Here is a 23,290-nt window from a genome sequence, read left to right on the forward strand (position 1 = left end):
CCCATTCCCATTGGTTGACTATCCATATTCCCACTGGCCAGTCATCCACACTTTCATTGATCAGCAATCCATATCTCTACCCTAGTAAGTGGCCTATAAACCCACAGAGGCCCATGTGCTGCCTCCTGTGGCCACTCACCCCGGGGATGGGTCACAGCCATGATCATGATGGGTACACCAACACCTGATGCGAGGACCCATATGCAGATGTTGATCAGCTTGGCCTTGGCGGGTGTGCGGAAGTCCAGGGCCTTGACAGGGTGGCAGACAGCAATGTAGCGGTCCACGCTCATCATGGTGAGTGTGAAGATGCTGGTGAACATGTTATAGTAGTCAATGGAGAGCACAGCCTTGCAGAGAAGTTCCCCAAAAGGCCACGTCTGCATCAGGTACTTGGCGCTCTGGAAGGGCAGCGTGCTGGTGGCCAATGCGTCTGCCAAGGCCAGGTTGAAGATGTAGATGTTGGTGGCTGTCTTCATCTTCGCGTACCTTAAAAGAAAATGCATATATAACTGTTCCAATCCACAGATTTCAGTTTCACTTGAAACTCAGGGAGGTGAAATGACTGATCCAAGGTCACACAAAAGTCCGGGGCAGAGGAGGGACTAGAACCCTGACCTATCTGATTCAGCATCATTCCTTCCCATGCTAACAGGTGAAAGAGCATGTATCTGGCTTGGAGTAACTTTGGCAGAAGGTATTTTAGGAAAAAACCCTAATCTTTAAAAATAAAACGGCTCCAGAAGGAAACAGGTCTAGGTTCTAATCCTGCTTCTACAGTTTGTCAGCTGAGTGATTCTGGGCTAGGAACTTGAACTTTCTAAGCCTTAGTGTCCACAACTGTAAAAAGAGAGACAATATTTTTACCAATCTCATTGAGTTGTTAGGAAATGTAATGAGATGATGTCGCACTTAGGCCAGAGCCCAAAGCATGATAAGTGCTTGGTATATGATAGATGTTATTATTCTTCACATATAAAGAACAAAGCTGGGGGCTAGACCAGAGTGACTTGACCCTCTACCACTGACCTGGCCTTTTGGGCATATGATTGGGCAGCTCTGATGGAGGGACTCTGCCTAGAAGAATGACTAGGACCTTAGGCCACCTGGAATGTCCTCCATACTTCCTACTGTCCTTTCCAGACTATCTTATTCCCATACAGCTGGACTCACCAGCTGTGGGAAAGGGGAGCAGGGGACAGTGTCAGACTTCCAACACAGAGCACGTGCCCAGGTGTCCAAGCCAAATGTCCTCAACCAGACCCTGAACCTGAAACTCTCCAACATCCATCCCTCCACACAGCTGCTTGCACCACAGCTGGCCCCTGTTTGGCCAACATTTCCAGTCCTGGGCTGGGCACCAGGTGTGCTGGAGGAGGCTCGCACACTAAAAACAGTTCCAGTGCAGTGTGATCATGGAAACACACCAGTACCCCGAGGCAGGGGTAAGGACTGCTTTCATGTCCCTGGAGTGATCTGAGAAACCCAAAGAAGAGTTGTATGAGTGACTCCTCAAATGTCAGAGCAGAAGAACTCTGAGAGGTGGAGGGGAGTGATTTTATGAAAGTGTGGTCCAAGGACTTCCCTCGCAATCATTGGAAGGACCCCAAGAAATGCAGATTCTGGGACCCCACCCCAGACCTTTAGGTCTTAATCTCTGGGAATCTTCATCTTTAACAAGAACCCCCTCCCCCAGGTGATTCTTATGGATCCTAACGTTTAAGAAACACTATGTAGCCTATTGCCCATATTGAGGAGAGATGGAGAAACTGAGCCAAGGTCAGGAGCGACGGTGGCAGAGCTAAGTCAAGAACGTAGACCTCCTGACTCGCAGACCCAGGCTTTCTCTCCACTCTACCCCAAGGGTGGGACCACACTTCTGTCTCTACCCCTCTAGGCTGGACAGATGCGCGCCCTCAAGGTGTTTGGAATGACTGAATGGGTTCTATCAGCTAAGGCTCCATGATGTCACTGATTTGGTTGGCTTTAAAAAAATATACTGAGTCACTCATTGTCCTCCAGGGCCAGCATCTGTCCTACTCCCTCCCAAAATAGCTGTCACTTGCCCTGCAGCTGGAGAAGCAAAAAGTTTTGCTCGAAGACAGCAGAATTGCAAGTCTTGGAAAGTCTGCCTTCAGTGGGGTGCGGGATCACAGCTGTGTGGGAGGCAGTCTCAACCCCACAGCTGACTCGTCTAATTTTGCTTCTTTTACGCAGAACAATTAGAGGCTGTTCTTTGCCTGCTATTTTGATTTATGAAGGCTCCTTCAATTCCCAGAGGGGGCTGAGATGCTGGGAAGTAGGTGATGAAGCTGCTGTAGCTGATCCAGGCAGGGCTGAGAGGCCCAGCGCTGCCGGCCAGCCAGAGCCCCCTCTCCTCACAGGCCTCCCCACCCCACAGCTAACCAGCACCAAGCCCTGCCCTGTTGGCCTCCTCTGACAAATCATGCTGCTCTGCCCTAGATGGTTTTGCTCAGCGGTTAGAGCATCGGCCCTCTGCCTGAAGGGTTGCGGGTTCAACTGCCAGCCAAGGGCACGTACCTCAGTTGCAGGCTCGAACCCCAGTGCTGGTTGGGAGTGTGCAGGAGGCAACCAATCAATGTGTCTCTCGCACATCAATGTTTCTCTCTCTCTCCCCCTCCCTCCCTTCCACTTTCTCTAAAAATAAATGGAAAAAATATCCTTGGATGAGGATTAACCAAAATAAATTTTAAAAAAATAATGCCGCTCTCCTACTCTCAAGGCCAATTCCACAAACTGGCCCCAACCACCTCTCAGGCCTCAGCTCCCAGAACCTTCCCTTGATGGCTGCCCCCCACCCCTCACTTCTTCCCTGTTCCTTGGACACATCAAGCCCACTTCCACCTCAGGGCCTCTGGACTGCTGCTCACTCTTCCTAGAAGCCTCGAGTCCCCAATTGTGCATGGCTTGCTCCTTCACGTAACTCAGGGCTCTATTCAAATGTCACCTCCTCAGAGAGGCTGCCCTGACCCCCCTATCCTTACCATCACTCTCTAGCTCCTAACGCTGCTTCATTTTCTTTACGTCACGAACTACCGCCTGACTTAGTATTTATCTTCTTTTCTGTCCATTTGACTCTCTCACCCACATACACTCCCTGAAGACAGGTCCTTTGTCCATTTTTGTTCCCTGCTGTATTATCGGCCCTACCAACGGTGCCCGGTAAATAACAAGCCTTCAATAGGCATTTGTTGTACAGGTCAGGTCCCCCACAGCAGCCTCTCCGCCCCTCAAGTCATCATCCACATAAGCCGGGTGCGCACGGTAACAGACAGATTTGCTCAGGACACTCTTCTGCTTACCGTCCTTCTGTGGCTCCCCATTGCCATCTGGATAAAAGCCAAACTCCTCAGACGGGCATTCCATCTGTGTGGGCTCCTTTCCCACAGTGCCTTCGGCGCCCAGCCACGCCATCGCGCACCCCCTCCCCCCTGAGAGACAGCCACGGTAATGGTTTGGCGGGAATCCTTCCAAACCACACATATATGCATATAGCTTTTTATAAAATGTTCTTTCTGCCAGTGCAATACAATGACATCATATGAAAAGTCACATCGCACCATAATGAAAATAGGCGCCCCTCTGCCCTCCCCTTCCCCACTCCTCTGGCTGCTCTCCAGAGCCACCACTTTCCACGTTTTCCGTTATTCTTCTCATTAGTACCTCCATCATTCTAAACAACATGTTTAAACAGTGGTTTCTTGATGTAGCCATGCTAGACAGTAATTGATGTTTGTATTCGGTCGAGCCAGGCTAGGCAGCCGTAACAAACAATCCCCAAATCTCAGTGGCTTAACACAACCAAGGTCTCTTTCTCCCCCTTGCAGAGTCCTGTCAGTGCTTCCAGGACTAGATTCCACAAGGCAATCCCAGCCTGCTGCAACCGTGCGGCTCTGCCTGAGGCCTCCTCCATCACCACGAGGGAGGGAGAAGAGGCCGCTGCAGGGCCATCCACGCTCTGGTCTAGCTGCAGCACAGCCCTTCCACCTGAAGCCGACGGACCAGAACTGGTCATGTGGCCCCAGCCAACAGCAAGGGGCTGAGAAGTTCATTCTTTTATGTGCCCAGAAGCAGGGAGAAGCAGGTAATACGGAACACTATAATGTCCTCCACAACTCCCTATTAATGATGGGAGAGGATTAACTCTCTTATACTTACCCAAACCCACCACCCCTCTCCATTCTTCCAATACAGTTTTACCACAATTTTTAAAATTTAAGTTAAACTGATATTCAAGGTTTATACTCTTTTTTTTAGGGTTTACATTCATATGACTTTGTCGATATTGTCCACTGCTGAGCCAAACGGTATGCTATAATCACATTTATTTTCTACTACAGATTTTTGTTTTTCCTGGAATTAATAATTGCCTCCTTTTTTTCATTTGTACACAGATTGCTAAATCTCCTCAAACATTCCAGCAGACCCATAAAATGCCTTTCCCGTGCAGTCACATAATATACCAGTTCCTTCTCTTTTCCTAGTGATCCATCTCCTGAAGTCACCCTCCTTCCCTTTTTTTTTTTTTTTTTTAATCCTCACCAGAGGGTATTTTTCCATTGCTTTTTAGAGAGAGTGGAAAAGAGAGGGAAAGACAGAGAGAATGCCCTTGACCGGAATCGAACCCGGGACCCTTCGGTCCGCAGGTCGATGCTCTATCCACTGAGCCAAGGCGTCTAGGACCGTCCTCCCCTTTTAATCTGCCGGCGGTTTCTTGGACCAGCTGCACATCTGTGCTCCTGTGTTGGAGCACCTGCTTTCTGGCTTACACGTCTTTTCTGTCTTGGTTTATGCCCTCATGTTGGTGCAGCACAACCTTTAGGACACATAGAAAATAACATTTTTACACTCTTGCATGTCTGCCAGTGTCTTCCTTCTAGCCTCACCTCTGACTTCTCTGACTGTATAAGGATTAGTCGGTTGGAAATCATTTTCCATCAGAATTTTGAAGGCCTGGCTTCCTCATCTTCTAACTTTATGTTGCCACTGAGGTATCTGAGCCATTCTGACTCCTGGTGATTTGTAAGCTGCCCTCCCCGGCCAAGAAACTTTCAGTATTGTCTCTTTATCCCTGGTATTCTGACGTTCCTGGTGATGTACTTGGGGTGGTTCGTTTTCATTTTATTGGGCCCTCTCAGTCTGGAGATTCATGCCCGTCGATCTGAAATGTCCTCATAGTTATTAGCTCATTTCCCCCTCTGCTTTGTCTGGAACCCCTGGACAATCCGCTAGCCAGACATTGGGCCTCCTGGATTGATCTCAAATTTTCTTCTTTTCATCTTGTTGTCTTTGGGGGACATTTCCTTTTCATTGTCTCTCAACCTTTTTATTGACTTTTTTCAATGTTATGGCTCTTGTATTTTGTTTTCTCAGTGTCCTTTCTTCTTATTCCTTTTTATAACATCTTATTTCATGGATACAATATCTTCTCTGACCTCTCTAAGGATATGATAGTTTTTGTTTTTTGTATTTTCTTCTGCTCTCTGCATTGTCTTTTTGCTTCGAACGTTTTTATTTAATTGTCTGTACTGGCCTTTCTCTTCTATTCTGGAGACTGCCTTCAACTATCTGGTAATATGTGACTAAATGTGGATCTTTCCATGAAGCACTAAGTCACTAATTGATAGGTGTGTGTGTGTGTGTGTGTCTGTGTGTGTGTATGTCTGTGTGTGTGTCTGTGTGTGTGTGCACAAGGGCCCTGTAGGGGGACTGAGCAAAGATCTGGCTTTACACTGGGGGACAGCTAAATATCAGTTCTCTTCTCTGAGGCTTTCAGAAAAGAATCCTCCCATCTCCTGCTGGCAACACACATCTGGCTGAAGGGATTCTGGTAGCAGAGACAGAGACTACCTTGGGATCCCTCCGTTTTCCATTCGGTATCTCACTCTGACCCTTTCTGCGTCTGCTGGCCCTGAGCTCAGAGTTTCTCCAGGTTAAATTCTCTCAGGAAAAAATCTTGACTTCCTGCAAAATGGGGCAGCTGCCTGGCTGGGCAGGGCCTAAGAGCGAGAGGCCTGAAGGTCTCACTGCTCCCTCTCTGGGGAATCAACCCCCTGCCCGGTTTCATTCCCACACCTCACCCAGCTCAGCCTGGTACTCCTCTTCCAATTGCTTTCCATCTTCCAAATAGGTGCTGACATCTCTTAAGAAACATAAGCTGAGGCATAAAAGGTAAAGTGACTTGCCCAAGTCCCATGACCCGTAAGTGGCAGAGCTGGTATTTAACTGAGGTATTCTAGTGCCAACTCACCTGGTAATGACTTCGCTCTACTGCCCCTCGGTGCGTGTTACCTTCCTTCCTCCCCCACCTCTCATAGTCAGTGAAAAAGTCCAGGGATGTGGGCTTATGTGCTAAAGTTCTCCACTCATCCAATAGGTATTAACAAGCACCTCTTATGTGCCAGGCACTGAGTAGGGGACATAGGAGAGAAGGTGATAGTCTGGCTCCTTGAAATTTATGGTCGTAGGGAGGGGGCAGACATTGAACAAATTAACTGTGTTAATTAGTGTATAGCTACCCACTATTACCGCTCTACCATGAAAGATAAGAGAAGGGTCTAGTGATGGACATTACCAGTGGGAGTTTGAGGGGGTTTGTGGGAGGAACCTGGCATAGATTGGGAGGTCATCGATGGCTTCTCTGAGGAGATGTGCTGTGAACTGAACCGTGTTCCCCAAAATTCTCATCGGAGCCCTACCCGTGTGATGGTGTTTGCAGATCGGGCCTTGGGAGATCCTTAGGGTTATATGAAGTCATGATGGGATTAGTGCCCGTTTAAGAAGAGACACCTGTTATAAGGGCACTAATATCTCTCTCTTTCTCTCCTTTTCCCTCTCTCTCCCTCCCTACCCCACCCCACCCCCAATCTTCCAGTCGCTCCCTCTCTCCGTGTCATGCGAAGCTAGGAAGAGAGCTCTCTGGCACCTTAGCCTCCAGAGCTATGAGAAAATAAGCATCTGTTGTTTAAGCTACCCAGTTTGTGGCATTTTGTTATGGCAGTTCGAGCTAAGACAAAACAATACCTCTGCCAGGTTGGAAAGAATGAGGAGTCAGCCACGTGAAGATGAAGGGCGAGGTTGTTTCAGACGGAAAGAACAACATGTACAAAGACCCTGTGGCGGGAAAGAGCCTGGTGAGCTGCAGGGATAGTCATAAGTCAAGTGCAACTAGAGGGGAGCGAGCCAGAGAGGAAACAACAGGAGAGGCAGAAGTCGGCCGCTGAGAAGTCAGTCATGCGGAACCTTCGGGCCATAACAAAAAGGTGGATTTTATTCCTTGTGCAAGGGGTTGGAGGGAGTCATCAGAGATTTTAAACAGAGGAGTGATGTGGTCTGATCTATGTGTGCGTCTTTAAAAATCACTCTGACTACTGTGTGGAGGCTAGATGAAGGGCAGAGCAAGAAGGGGCAAGAGACTGAACTCTCTAGAAAAATAAAGTGCTTATTGCCCCACGCCCAAAATCCTACATTGGTTTCTAATTTTTTTTCTCTATTTCAAAAAGTTGTGGATATGACATTGAGCTCCTACTTTAATACCATATTAAAAATGAATAAAAAAGCTAAAACTATAAAACTCTTAGAAGGAAATATGGGAAAAGCTTCATGACACCGGATTTGACAGTGGTTACTTGGATATGATACCAAAAGAACAGGCAACAAAAAATAAAATAGATAAACTGGGCTACATCAAAATTAAAAACCTTTGTGCACCAAAAGACACTACCAACAGAGTAAAAAGGCCACCCACAGATGGGAGGAAATATCTGCAAATCACATATCTGATAGGGGATTTATGTCCAAAATATATAAAGAACTCTTACAACTCAAAAAACAACAAAAAAAACTACAGCCCAACCCGTGTGGCTCAGTGGTTGAGCATTGACCCAGGAACTAAGAGGTCACCGGTTCGATTCCCTGTCAGGGCACATGCCAGGTTGCGGGCTCAATCCCAGGAGGCGGCATGCAGGAGGCAGCCAGTTGATGAAGTTTCTCTCTCATCAATGTTTCTATCTCTCTATCCCTCTCCCTCCCTCTCTCTCTAAAAATCAATTTTAAAAAATATTTTTAAAAACACAGATTGTTTTAAAAGGGCAAAGGACTTAAAAAGGCCTAACTCTAAAGATATATAAATGACCAATAGGCACATGTAAAGATGATGAATATCATTAATCATTAGGGAAATGTAAATCAAAATCACAATGAGATATTACTTCATACCTACCAGGATGGCTACTACTAAAAAAATACAGAAAATAACAAATACTGGCAAGGATGTGGAGAAACTGAAACCCTTGTGCTCTGCTGGTAGGAATGTAAAGTCATACAGATGCTGTGGAAAACAGCACAGCAATACCTCAAAAAACTAAAATAACTGCCATGTGATCCAGCAATTCCACTTCTGGGTATATAACCAGAAGATGTAAAAGTAGGCTCTCAGATATACATACACCCCATGTTCATAGCAGCATTATTCACAACAGCCAAATGCTGGAAGCAACCCAAGTGTCCATGGATGGATGAGTGGATAAACAAAATGTGGTACAGCCATACAATGGGATACTATTCAGCCTTAAAAAGGAAGGAAATTCTGACACATGTCATACCATGGATAAATCTACGGACATTGTGCCAAGTGAAATAAGCCAGTCACAAAAAGACAAATACTACATGAGGTACGTAGAGTAGTCAGATTCATAGAGGCAGAAAGTAGATTGGCAGTTTCTGGGAGCTGGGGGAGGGGCAATGGGGACTTATTATTTAACTAGAGGCCCGATGCACGAAATTCATGCAAGAGTAGGCCTTCCTTCCCCCGGCTGCTTACACTGGTTTCCCTCTGGCCACCCGGGACCAGGCTTCCCTCGCAGCCCCGGCTTCGTCCTGAAGGTCGTCTGGAAGGACGTCCAGTCTAATTAGCATATTACGCTTTTGTTATATTTAGATTAGAACAGAGCTTCAGTTCACAAAGATGAGAAGAGATCTGAAGACGAATGGTGGTGATGGCTGCACAACAACGTTAATGCACTTAATGTCACTGAACTGTGCACTTAATGGTTAAGACGGTAAATTTTATGTGGTGTGTATTTTACCACAACAAAGAAGAAAGGTTGTGGGTAACCAAGAGCTGTTGCTGTCTATTTTCTTTTTTTTTTTTTAATTTCTTTATTGATTAAGGTGTCACATATTTGTCCTCATTGTCTATTTTCTAAGCTGGAGAATGTGGTAAGGGTGTCCTTCAGAGCCTTTCAGATTTGGCTCCTCAACAGACAGCGGTGTGATCTTGGAGAAATTACTTCACCTCTCTGAACCTGTTTTCTTGTTGGTAATTTCAGTGTAATCATGCTTTTTAGGAGCCAAAACCTGTGAAAATGTCTAGCTGACTAGCCAGCATGTAGACAAGAACTGGCAGCCCTTTTGGGGGTTTTCTTCTTCTTCTGATATTTTTCTGCTTTTTTTCTCATAAGATTCAATCCTCACCATTGGGCCCAACCCCAGAGGTGAGGTAAGCTCTGGCTGAACCTCTATTGACTCTGAGATGCATTGGGAAACCCTTTGCTTTCTAAGTCAAATCCCCATTAGCTCACCTTGAATTAAGCAGCTGCTAGGGAATGTGCTCCCAAACTTCGCAGTCCTCGGCGAGGCTTCTAAACCCCTCCTGTCCTCTGTCAAACAGCCCGTTGTCAAGGGAAATCATCACCACCTCTACTGATTTTCCTCCCATTTGAAGGAGACGGGGTGTGACTGAAGCACAGGCAGGGCCACCTTAAATCCACACACCCTCCTGAGCTCTGAAGAGCTGGACGGACAACAAGCAAGCTCCTTATAAGAGTTTTCTCCCCTAGACACCCGCAGGGCAGTTGGTTAGACTGGCTGACGTCTTAGTGCCTGGCGCCCAGAAGCAGACTAACGCACTCCCTCCTGTGTGCAGGCCTCGATGGGACTGGCCTGACAGCTTTGTGTGGGTTGTTTGTTTCCTTTAAGCAATAGTCTCTGGCCGCCTTTGCTTCCATGTGCCAGGCACTATGCCTAAAGCAGCAAAGGCATGATTTCATCTCATCCTCACTGTGACCCTGAGTGCTAATGCCATGCTCGGTCTACAGATGCGCCAAGTTAGATGGCGCTCCCAAAGACACATGGCTAGGAGGCCACAGGGACAGGATGCAAACTTCCATCTGGTTTCCGGAACCCACGCTCATAACCCCTCCGGTCTGCGCTTTGCTGTTCACTGTGGTCGGAAACGATCATTGTCCCACTAGCAGAGAGGTGTGGACAAGGAACCCGGAAGGCTGGTTAACCTTGGAAGCTCTGAAAGGCCAGAGCCAATCACTCACTGTTTAGTTGAGACATTGGTAGCTGAAGCAGCCTCCACCTGTTAGTCTTATGTAAATTCTTGCTGATTGGCTATTATTGGAATTGCCTGCCTAAAGGCTATGGGTGTATCCCATGATCTTAATAAAAGGGATAGCAAGGCCAGAGCGGGGTGTAGTCCTCTCTTGGGCCTCCGCCTGGTCCCCATTTCCCAAATTAATACTTTTCTAGTCTCTTTCATTTGTGTGCGGCCTCCTTCAGAACCCGAACCCTGAACCACGCGGGACGTGAAAGGGGTTCCCACAACTGTCCCCCAGGCCTTCCTGCCACCTGCACTACCTTATCAAGCATTGGCCATGGCGAGGGCCCCAATCCGGAGGCCAGGACCGAGTGGAGGACACTGGTCCAGAGGTGAGCTGGCTCTAGAGCATTCGTCTGGTTTTCACACATTCCTCAACCCTGCTATGTCCCGTGCTTTGGAGACAACCTGCTCACAATCCAGGCAGGGTCAGGGAGAGACAGACCAATAAACATCAGAACAATGTCACCGGCACAATGACGGGCCCAATGGGGAGATGAAGAGGGGAGGTCAATTCAGCACAAAATATACCCCTTGGTCACGGGGGGGGGGGGGGGGGGGGCGGGCAGTAGCCAGTATTTATGAACAACTATGTGTAAGGTCTTCTCGGGCATGGTTTGATGCACTCTTACACCTATGTTTGTTTTGTTTTGTTTTTTCATAGAAAATAAACGTTTGTTGGACATTGACTACGTAGCAGGCACTGGGAAAGCGATCTGAGTCATTTAATCCTCACAGATCCCCCTACAGAGCAGACAGTATTTATTATTCCCAGTTCACACAGAACTTGCCCAAGGTTGCACAGTCAGAAAGAGGCTGAGCAGAGTTTCAAACCCAGAGCTCTCCCCTGAAACCCCGGTGCCGGCCTTTGACTTCGGTTTCCGCTTCTCTCTTGTGAATCCAGAGTACTCTGTGTGCCCCCACATAGTCTCTCGGACAATGAAAGCATACATTCCCCAAAGCATGGCATTTCTCTTGGTCGCCACCACGTGCCTAGAACTTACAGCAGCACTTAGCACAAAGCAGGTGCTCCAAACACATTTGGTGAATGAATGAATGTTGATGAGTCAGTCTTCCACACTAGACTGGGCCATCATCCTTCAGGCAAAAACCGTGTCCCCTTCATGCTATACACAGGGGACAGCGTTTACTGGAGGACTGACTCCCTGTGGGCAGAGGAGTCACGGTGTCCTGACCCTTGAGAGTAACCAGTCATGGAGTGAAGAGCTCAGATTGGGACAGCCCTTCCCCACTCCCTGCCTCTTCCCTTCATTCCTTCTTCGATTCCTACCTTCTAACCCGGACCAGTCCAGGTCCCCTGAAGGACATCTGGGCCTCACCCTGTTTGCCCCGAATCTGAAGTGACTCAGCTCTGCAGCAGCAAAGGGAAATACTGTCAGATCATTTATCCAAGTAGCTCATTTGTTTTGGACCAAACTGAGGGGAATGTTTTTTTCTATTTATACACAAAACCCCATGTGGGTCAAAGTCAGGGCAAGAGACCTAAAAGCCAAAACAATAACAGTAACAGCAACAAGGTAAGAGCACCAACCCGCAGTCTGGTCCACCTTGTGGTACTGGAACCAAATTGAACATGGCTTCAGCCTCGATCAAAACTCACTTGGTCCCAAACAGCGGGGATTGCTGGAGTATTTAGAATTCAAATGAATATTCCCAAATGCTTTTTGGGAGCTCAAAAATAACAGCTGCTCACTATAAAATGTTCAAACAATACAGAATCATTTAATAAAGAAAGCTTTAAAAACATCATTACTCTTACAGACCATCATTATCGATAACACGCAAACGCACACGCCCTGTTTTATATCATTGGGATCTTGCTCTAATACTGTTATGTAACCTGTTTCTCTCAAAACTATGGTGTGACCATCTTTCTAGAACCATAGGTACAAATTAATAAAGACTTTGGTGACCAATCTGATTGTTATTCTAGTCCAGAGGTCAACCAACTTCTTTCTGAAGAGTCAGAGAGTAAATATTTTATGCCCTAACTGGTTTGGCTCAGTGGATGGAGTGTCGGCCTGCGGACTGAAGGGTCCCAGGTTCGATTCCGGTCGAGGGCATGTACCTTGGTTGCGGGCACATCCCCAGTAGGGAGTGTGCAGGAGGCAGCTGATCGATGTTTCTCTCTCATCGATGTTTCTAACTCTCTATCCCTCTCTGTAAAAAATCAATAAAATATTTTTTTAAAAATATTTTAGGCTTTGTAGGCCATATCTGTTGCATATCCTATTTTATTTTATTTTATTTTATTTTATTTTATTTTATTTTATTTTATTTTATTTTATTTTATTCAACAACCCTTTAAGAGGATAAAAGTCATTTTTAGCTCAAGAACAGACTTCAGGCTGGATCTAGTTTCACTTAGAGATACTAAAGCTCCAGAGAGTCTGCCGGACCTCTGTGCCCAGAGGGTCAGGGAGAAACTACAGGGCGCCAAGCCGCGTCCCTGAGGACAGGCAAAGCGTCTGACTATGAGATACTAAAGCTCCCACAGAAAGTTACTTATCAATCCCCTGTCGAAAGACACACAGGTGTTTCCCCTCTTTTTGTTATTACAGATAACGCTGTGACCCACATCTTCGTGCACCCAGCTAGCGGATGGTCTCCTGGAGAGAAATCCGAGAATCTGAGCTAGAAGGAACCGTCACAGGGCGGGCATTCCCTCTGTGGCCCTCGTCAAACGGCTTCGCAGCCTCCACCTGAGTGTTGGAGACAGCAAAGCCCCACCTGCAGGCACAACCCGTCCCGGTGTTGGCACCACTCACAGGGTAGGCAAGTTCTTTCTTCTCTCTCTCTCTTTTTTTTTTTTTTGGGGGGGGGGTAGGGGTGGTTAGGGGATGGGGCAGGGCTAAAGACTGGCTCCTTCTTACCTGGCACTATTTTTCCTGGTTCTGCCCATGGAATCACAGAAACTAACCCTAACCCTGCTCCCTCGCACATGGTGGAAAGTGGAGACAGTAACAGTGCACATCTCACCCAGCCGTGGGGAGACCGGAGTTAACACAGGAAGTGCTCGGCACGTGTCAGCTGCTGTGGCTGGTTGGTTAGCTGCCTTCTCAGCACGGTGTGGCCATTCGTAGAGCCCCATCTTGGTTTGCCCTCGTGTATTCATTAATGTGATTATCTGAGTGAAGAAGACACCACTTCTTAGGTGAATGGAGGGCCCGAGACCATGCAGGTGATTACCTCACAGGCACAGATGGTGCTCGGGCCGGGCTTCTCCCGTCTCTCCAGGCAAGTAAATGAGGCCAAATCCCTTTCCCGTGGCTCTGCAATGTCAGTCCACGTGGCCATATGCCCCAGCCAGCACAGACGGCTCCCGAGGACAGGCTTCCAGGTCTCTGCCCTGTGGCTGGCTCCTCCACCCATTACCGGATGTGGTCTTCATGTATTTCCTACCTACCTGGCATCACCGCTGGCAGAACGTCAGCTGAAGCTGCACCCCGTCACACAGGCCCCCCAGATCGGCCTCCCCAAGTCACAACTTTTTCATCTCCTTCTACTTTTAAACCACTCCAGAAATTCCCCATTCCCTGCACCTCCCTGTCCTGGGCCAGGGACTCGGCAGATACTGTCACCACCAAGGCTTCAACAACTTGGGCTGAAAGTGGCCCTGAGGCCGTCCAAGCCACGGACAGCCACGGAGGTGCTCATGCAAAGAAGACCTAGCAAATGCATCGTGGGCACAGTGCACGGGGGAGACTCGGATGATGATAAAGACTCAGAGGACAGGGAAACTGACATGGGAGACGACGATGATTGGGAAGAGGAGAGCACTGCTCTCTCTCCGGCTAAACCGAGCCGCAGGGTCCGGAAACCTGAGCCCCTGGAAGAGAGTGACGATGACTTCTGACTTTCTTGCCAAGGGACCCACGCAGATGAAAGCCCTCCGATTTGCAGCCTCCTATGTGTTACTCCGTGAAGCTTAAACAAGAACCAGGGCAAACCCCACAGATGTTGGGGTTTTTTGGTTTTTGTTTTTTTGGTTTTTTTTGTGCCTTATCTCCTCACATCCACAGGACAAAAATGTGAGGAGAAGTAAGCTTCTATGTAAGTCTTGATTATTGTTGTCGTCACATATGTCTTCTTTTTTTAAAATATATTTTATTGACTTTTTACAGAGAGGAAGGGAGAAAGAAAGAAAGAAAGAGGCCCTGAAAGAGACAAGTCCACATCCCAACCCCCAGTACCTATGAATGTGGCATATTTGGAAAAAGGGTCTTTACCGATATAATTAAGTTAAGGATCTCCACAGGAGCCCATCCTGGATTATCTGGGTGGGCCCGAACTCCAGTGACAAGTGTGCTTGTAAGAGACACACAGGGAGAGGAGGAGACGGCCATGGGAAGATGGAAGCACAAAGCAGGGCGATGCAACCACAAGCCAAGGGATGCCTGGAGCCACCAGAGGCTGGAAGGGCTGGGGAAGGACGCTCCCCAAGAGCCTTCCGAGGAAGGACAGCCCTGAGACATTATTTTTATTGGCCTCCAGAACTGTGAGAGAAACCATTTCTGTTGTTCTAACCCATCAAGTTTGTGGTAATGTGTTACGGCAGCCCGTAAATAGTAAAGGTGCGAACCAGGGAGAAGCACAGACGTCGTCACTGGACACAATATATTTAAGCCCCAGCTCTGCCTCTAACTAACAGTCGGACCTCGGGCAATTCTACCATCTCCAAGCCTCAGTTTGCTCACCTGTGAACTGGGTATATCGAACCTACCACATGAGGGTGTGGTGAGTACCGAATGGGTTCATGCCTATGACGTCCCTCGCACACTGCCAGGCGCACCCATATGACAGTAGCTCCTCTTCTTGTCCAGATGAAAATAGGTCTAGAATGACACCTCCTGAGCTGCTCCGGGTGTCTCAGGAACCTGACTCCTGTGCTGGCCCTGGGTCACCTGCCACCACTGGTGGGACACAGAGCCCTGTGCTACAACCTCAGCACTAGAGGAGGCTCTGATCTGCAACAATTAATTAAAAACTCCTCTCCCACTTTAAAGATGGGGAAACTGAGGCCAGGAGAGGGAAAGGTGTAAGGCACAAGGTTACATGTTCTCTGACTTAGGGTACTGGTTCTCCTGACTTCTGGAAGGCCACGTTCTACTTCTCCAAGCGGCATCCCCAGGGTGAGTCCCAGGTGCGGGTTCAGGATAGCTGAGGCCAGAGGGGAAGGGGGCTCCTGTCCAAGGCTTCAGACTTCCTGAAGCGGCTCTGGGCTCTTAGTAGACGCCTATGTTCTAGGCCCCACGTCCAATGGTTAGCCAAGGTAGGGTAGGTCCATGGAGAGAACCATCCCCATCACTGTCATCATCTTCACCACCGTCTCCATCACAGCAGCTACACAGGCTCAGTGCTTACACGGTCCTGACACAGTCTACAGAATTCCACCGTGACATTTACAGAGATGATCTCATTTAATCACTCCAACAACCCTATGAAATTGCTGCTATTATCATCCTCACACACAGGAGGAGAGTGAGCCTAGGAGAGTGTACTGGGTTGAACAGGTGTCCCCAAAATTCACATCTACCGGGCACCTCAGAATGCAACCCTATTTGGAAATAGGGTCTTTGCAGATGAAATTCACTAAGGTGACGCCATACGAGATGAGGGTGCACCCTAAATCCAAGACTGGTGTCCTTATAAAAGGAAACACAGTGGCACACGGAGAGAAGGAACACAGCCATGTGGAAACAGAGGCTGAAGCTGGGATGATGCAGCTGCGAGCCCAAGGGAGGCCAAGGATTGCCAATGAGCGCCGGGAGCCAGGAAGGACGGCGTCTTCGCTAGACCCTTCAGAGGGAGCGTGGCTCTGCTTGGCTTCAGACCTCTAGCCTCCCGGACTGTTGCTTTAAGCCACGCAGTTTATGGCAGTTTGCTAGGGCAGCCCAAGGAAACTAACAGCGAGGGGTTCACCGTGTGGCCAGCCGTGGCCTAAAACACAGAAGCAATGCCTGTTAAAATTGCTCCCCTCTCCAACTCTCCCAACAAAAGGACTTTTTTACATCAGGACGATGAGAATGTTAGCACTGAAAGGAAAGACGGCTGGTGAGAGTATTCACGGAGCACTTACTAAATAAGTGCCACGTGGGTGTTCACTGTCCCACTGAGTCTGCACAACCACCACAGGAGGTGAGCCGTAGTAACCCCATTTTACAGATGAGGAACGTTGAGGCTCAGACCCTCCTAACCTCTGCCACACCTTCTTCTCCCTAAATGTCAAGTTCAATCCCTTTGTCTTACAAATGAGGAGACCAAGGCACAGCTACAGCAGTGATCACAAAGGCTCTGCCCGTTGTGGGAACAGCTTAAATAAAGCCGCTGCCAGCCAGCAGGGGTCCAGCGGGGGCTCCCTCTATTTGCAGACAAAGGGGGGTTGCTCTTCCGACGGGCAAAACAAGGCGGCTGGGCAGCAAGGGCTGCAAGCGACAGCCCTGCCCACCATCTAAGGAGTGGCGAGTGGCCAGAAATTAATGAGCTGCCTCCGTTCTGGCAAAGCCTGAGGAAGGAAGGTGGTTCATTATAATGAGACCCAGTGAGTGTGTCACAGAAGTTTAAGGGCTGGAATATGGAGACACAGGGCCACTGAGTCGAACATGAGCAGGGAGGCCAGCCAGGTGAGCAATAAACAGGGCAGACTCCTTGTTCCGTTCAGTTCAAGAACCACCATGTGCTCGTGGAAGCCACGGAGGCTTGCGGACCGCTGGACCAAGGGATGGGGCAGTCGGACACAACAGAGGCCCCGAGAAAACAGAGTTCCTCGAGTGTCTCTGGAAACAGGACATGTCCCTCCTACCAACACCTACTGGCCAAACACCTGAGCGTCAGCCCCTGGGCTGGAACTACCGCTTTGAACAAAGGATCCTCCCCCCACCCCACCCCCCACCACACATCTGCTCAGGTGGGGGGTAGAGGAAGAGATGAGCAATCATGTGTTTGGAAATGTGTGTGGTCCTGCTGTAATGGGACCAGTTAGGGCACTGTGGGAACACCGAGGAGGGGGGTCAGAGAGGGCCCCTGGAGGAAAGATTTCCTGGGCTGAGAAGGGGTTATTCGAGAGAGAACCGAGACCTGAGGTCCCTGCACACTTTACGTCCCTCTTGTCTGGTAGTTGGGGGATTTTTATTATAGAACCCAACTCAAGAGAGGGAATCTCATTAACAAAGTGTCAACTAGATAATTAAGAAATACTTAGTGATGGCTCCTTAGGGCCAGGGATGGAACTAGGAAACAAGGGAGAAGATGAATGGGGCACAGCTCCTGCCCTCCAGGAGTAGCCAGTGTAAACGGGAAGGCAAACACAGGAGCAATTAATTCCACTGCAGTTAGAACACACTGTTCCAGCCCAGCCAGCGTGGCTCAGTGGCTGAGCCTCAGCCTAGGAGCCAGGGGGTTGTGGTTCCATCCCTGGTCAGGGCACATGCCTGGGTTACAGGCTCAATCCCCAGTGGGGGGCGTGCACGAGGCAGCCGATCAATGATTCTCTCCTCATTGATGTTTCTATCTCTCTCTCCCTGTCCTTTCCTCTCCGAAATCAATAAAAATATTTAAAAAAAAACACAAAACCACACTATTTCATGACCATCTATTTTTGTGTGCGTCTCCCCTCTTTCTATGTGACAGGCTCTGGATTATTAAGTGTTTTTCTATCATCCCCATTTCACAGATGAGAAAACGGGCTCAGTGAGGTGAGCCCAAGGGTGAACAGCCAGCAAGAAGCAGACCTGGATTGGAATCCCAACCTCTCCACCTCTGAGGATGTGGCTGCCTCTCCAGCAGCTGCCCGACGGAACTTAGGGTGCTTTGGGGCCTCTCAGGCGTTGTCACCGGCACCCAGGCTGGACTGACCTGGGCGGGAACCCACTTCTCGTGCTCCCAGAACTACTACTTCGAGCCACCCCTGGGCTCTCCCCTAGCCCAGGCAATTCTAAGCGTGGAAAGAAATGCAAGAAGAGGGGACAAGGGATTAGGACAAGCAGGTTCCAACCCTGACTTGGCCACGAACTCAAAAGACACAGAACATGCCCAGGCCCCAGTTTCCTCATTTGTAAATCAGACCGGCTGCACTGGACATACAAGGCGGCAGAAACCAGGGCAGAGGTCGTGAGTGTGGGCCCTAAGATCAGAACTTGGAGTCACTGTCACGTCTCTGAGCCTCACCTTTCCTCGTCTATAAAATGGGGGCTCACCTCATACGGGAATAAGGAATACACGGGATATTATAGACACATCTCTAAGCAGAGCACCTGGCACAACATAAGCGTTCAATAAAGAGAATGGTCACGATTCAAAATTCTATGCCTTGGTGAGAAGGTTACTTCCGCAGGGGGAAGAGCGAAGCTGTTTCTCCCTCTCTCTGTGTGCTGTTTATTGAATGGGGCGTTTGGGCCGCAAAGGACTTCGAAGTTTGAGTTCTTTCCACTTATCAAGAATGACTCAGAAAGCTACAAAAGAAAGACACGATTCTTTCTGCTCACACCCACCCAGGCCGGAGACAAAGCGGCTGATTTTCGCAGCTGCACCGGGAGCTATACATCCACAGAGCACAGCCCAGATGCCCCATCCCGCCCCGTATCTCCCAGCTGATAATGGGGCCTAAATGGCTCATTTAGGCCAGGCTTTCTGCTCTACTCACCCCACGATTATCCCTCTTCCTGGGCATGTTTCGATATTCTGGGTAGCCAATTGGATTTAGAGGTCCCAGGACTCTGAGCTTAATGAAATCATGCCTGGCCCGTGCACAGCCCGCCTTCCTCTCCAAGTCCAGGCATCATCTGCCAGGAAGGGGAGAAAGGGAACCTGAGATCTCATCTGAGAAGCATTCTTCAAATCTCAGCCATGGGCAGGGGGCCTGGAATGGTCTGTCTTGTCAAATCTGCAGGGCCAGACCCGCACCCAGTGGTTATGCAGTGTCCTCTTTTTTTTTTTTTTAATGCAGCGTCCTCTTGGCTCACCCCTGGCTCCAAAGCCTGGCCAGAGCTCAGCACACAGCAGACGCTCCCTACATTACACAGCAGCCCATATCTTCTTGGAGAGCTTTGACAGTTGGAAAATTTCTTATAGAAATCATATGAAATGTGCATGAACGTAAGTGTTCCAGAAAGTTCACAGATGCATTATTTAAATTGGCATAATATTAGAAATAGCCCTAACCAGTTTGGCTCAGTGGATAGAGCGTCGGCCTGCGGACTCAAGGGTCCCAGGTTCGAATCCAGTCAAGGGCATGTACATTGGTTGCGGGCACATCCCCAGTGGGGGGTGTGCAGGAGGCAGCTGACTGATGTTTTTCTCTCATCGATGTTTTTAACTCTCTATCCCTCTCCTTTCCTCTCTGTAAAAAATCAATAAAATATTTTTTTAATTATTAGAAATAATGTAAGTCCCCCCCCCCACACATAGAACACACTCATATAATGCAGCCATTTTTAAAAAATCATGTTTTCAGAGAGTGTTTGATACCATGAGTACATGCTCATGAGATAATGTTACGTGAAAAGGCAGCTTACAAAATAGTTTATATAATGTGCTCATTATTTCAATGAAGTGTGATCCTCGTGTCATTAAAACAGAGAGAGAGAAAGAGAGAGAGAGAGAGAGAGAGAGAGAGAGAGAGAGAGAGAGGAGAAATACACCAAAATGGCAAAGCTTTTCTCTGAAATAACCACTGTGTGACCTTTATAGTAAAAGAATATTTCTAATATTGAACTGATCAAGTTTCTCTGTAGTATCCACCCAATAAGCCTGGTTCCTATGGGGCTTGATAAATATCGATCAAATGAATGAGAAGTAAGTCTCACTCCTCTTCTAAGTAGACATAATAATAGAAACTGTTTATTGAACACTTACTAAACGCCTGGTTCTGTGCTGCAGTCCTTCACGTCATGCCTCATGAACTCCTCATAACCACCCTATATGGACCTATTGCTACTCCCATTTCACAAATGAGAAACTGAGGCTCAGAGAGGTCGTGTATATGTGGCCCAAGCGCACTCTCTCAGTAAGTGGCACAGCTGGGACATGATCCCAGGTCAGTCTGGCTCCAATGTCCAGGCTCTCATCAGCTGTTCCCCCACACAGAGGCCTCAGAGGTTTACAATCTCCCCTGTTCCTCCCTACTCTAACAGACACCCCAGCTCTCGCCCCCATTCCTCTTGTGTCTCATGGACGGCAGTAGCAGAGCTGAAGTGGAGTGGTTTTGCAGTCAGAAAGATCTGGGTTTGCACCATCGGGCTGTGAGGACCACCTGCCCCTCACCCATCTGTGAGACTGTCCAGTCCCCACTGCAGAGCTGCTGTGCGGCTCGGAGAAGCCTCTGGCATGTGGCCGGCGCTCAGGAGGGGCTCCTCGGTGCCCTCTGTGACTCCTGGACTCGGTCGCTTGGGTCTGAGTCACACACACGCCTCAGGGATGAACCGGGGGCCTGGGAAGTGCTGGCTCCGGGCGAGGCCAGAAGGCAGAGCCGGCACACCAGCCTGGGCCTGGCCTCGGCTCGCTCTCCCTGCTCTCCTCACCGCGAGTCACCTGGCAGCCTCCTGGCGTCTTGTAGGTCTGACAGTGCTTCGGGGACAACGGAGGCCAGGGTTTCAGGGACCAGCCCAAGGTCACCCAGCTCTCTTCCATCACCCTGAGCTGGCCTCTCGGGTTTCCACACGTTGAGGCCCTCCCCGCCCAACCCACCGCACACCCACCCACACCAAACGCATCCTCTTGAAGACCATTCTGGACAGACATTGCTCCAAAGTCCTTTCCCCCGCGGCCTGTGACCCGAAGCTCCCTCGTTTCCCAGCATGGCCACCTTGTCCTGGGCCCCGAGAACCTGCCCAGCCCCAGCTCCCACTGCCCTGACTTGAAACTGGAGCCTCCGTTCGACCTCCAGCCCCTAACACAGCCCTGCCAGGCTGTCTCCTTCCTCAGTCCTGCCTCCCCGCCTCCCCATCCCCACCAGAACGACTCCCCCCAGTTACCTGGGGCTGGTCCACAGAGTTCCTCTAACATTTGCGGGAATTGTGGAAGGCAGAGACCATAGTTGGATTCACCCCTGGCTCCAAAGCCTGGCCAGAGCTCAGCACACAGCAGGCACCTTGACAAGCATGGCCGGGAGGACACCTGCTGGCAAGGCCTTCCCTGCCTTCGTCCCTACAGCCTCTCCCACGTCACAGCCGCCCAGCCCTGCCCTCTGCGGGACAGGAAATCCGAGGAACCTTTCTTTGCTCCTGCTGTTCCCTCTGCCTGGAATGCCCCACCCCACCTCTCCTGGTAGCGCAGCACAGGCATCACCTCCCCAGCATGCTCTCCCTCCCCCTCCCCCACCGCCCGAGCCCCAGAATCCCACAGCCCCGGGAAGCTGCACTTGTCCCTGGAGTTGTAGCTAACCAGGAGGTCTGGAGGGGCACGGCTGTGTTAGGAGCCAGGGGCTGTGCTGAGGCTTCAGGGGAGAGTCTGGGCAGTGGGAGCGGCTCTGGCGGGGGGTCAGCAGCAGCAAATGCTTGTTGAGTGAGTAAATGTGCAGACGATTCAGGAAGCAGGAAAGGGCCAAGGTGGAAAATGCAGACAAGCTGGCCTCGCAGCCACGAAAGACGCGAGCCTGGAGCAGCTGCGGGGTGCGGGTCAACCACAGCTGGCCGTGCTGAGGGCCTGCGATGGGCCAGGTGCTGGGCCGTGGCCTTGCACACGCACGAGCTCACTAATCTCTCCAATCGTCCACCACAGACCACCCTAACTTTACACACGCAGAAAGGAGGCTCAGGGGAGTTCGGCTTTGCCCAGGATGTGGCTGAGCTGCAACTGAGGCCGGGCACGACCTGAACTCCAGCTGTGACCTTTGCACTGCATCGCGTCACCTCACTGGGGTCCCTCCTGGCCCACTCAGGCCCCAGGAGAGGGGAGGGGCACAAAAGGCAAGGAGCTCATGCTGGATCCCCCAAATCAAGAGTTCTAACCCTGCATGCCAAAACTGGTTTGGCTCAGTAGATAGAGCGTCGGCCTGCGGACTGAAAGGTCCCGGGTTCGATTCTGGTCAAGGGCATGTACCTTGGTTGCGGGCACATCCCCAGTAGGAGGTGTGCAGGAGGCAGCTGATCGATGTTTCTCTCTTATCAATGTTTCTAACTCCCTCTCCCTTCCTCTCTGTAAAAAATCAATAAAATATTTTTTTTTTTAAAAAGGGGGAGGGGGCAGAGCAGCACACCGCCTAAAACAGACTCAAGAGGGGCAGGGGTGGGGCTGGTAAGAGACATGGCGGGGTGTAAATCTGCCAAAACCAGGATCAGGGAGAGGTGGTGGTAGGGAGACAGACTGTGGAACAGATAAGGAGCCAAGTGGAGCCCTGGCCGGTTTGGCTCAGTAGATAGAGCGTCGGCCTGCAGACCATAGGGTCCCGGGTTCGAATCCCGATCAGGGCACATGCCTGGGTCGAGGGCTCGAGGTCCCCTAGGGGGCGTGCAGGAGGCAGCCGAACCATGATTCTCTCTCATCATGGATGTTTCTATCTCTCTCTCTCTCCCTCTCCCTTCCTCTCTGAAATCAATAAAAAAATATTTTTAAAAAAGAAGCCAAGTGGAAAAGCACCAACTCTGTTCAGCTCCCTGGATTCGGAGTCCAGGCGAACCAGGAAGTTCTGGGCCAGGTAGAGAGAAGAGAGGGAGCTAGAGGGGGGTGGCTCCAGGTAAGCTCTTCACACTCCACCCCGCCCAGAGGGCTGCCAAAGGGAACTCTGAGATACCAGCCCTGCTCCAGGCACTGACTCTGCCCAGAAACGGGTTGTCCAGCCTCTGTTCCGGGGATCCACAGAGCCACCCGCCAGCCGAACTCACCCCACAGGACTAGGGAGGGATGCTCTGCTTGGGGCCAGAGGTCCTG

The 23,290-nt window shown here is 49.8% G+C and overlaps 1 protein-coding gene across 1 annotated transcript in view; it reads right to left on the bottom strand.

Moving 5' to 3' along the window:
- Window positions 1-23,290, bottom strand: part of OPRD1 (opioid receptor delta 1) — a gene marked incomplete at both ends in the record, with an annotated part of 31,050 nt that overhangs the window by 2,932 nt on the left and 4,828 nt on the right. Inside the window, one exon of the mRNA XM_079776518.1 lies at window positions 140-489. Within this exon, the coding sequence (XP_079632644.1) occupies window positions 140-489 (350 nt within the window). The remainder of the gene's footprint in view (window positions 1-139; window positions 490-23,290) is intronic.

This window comes from Cnephaeus nilssonii, assembly GCF_951640355.1.
Source record: "Cnephaeus nilssonii genome assembly, chromosome: 7".
NCBI classification, from domain to species: Eukaryota; Metazoa; Chordata; class Mammalia; order Chiroptera; family Vespertilionidae; genus Cnephaeus; species Cnephaeus nilssonii.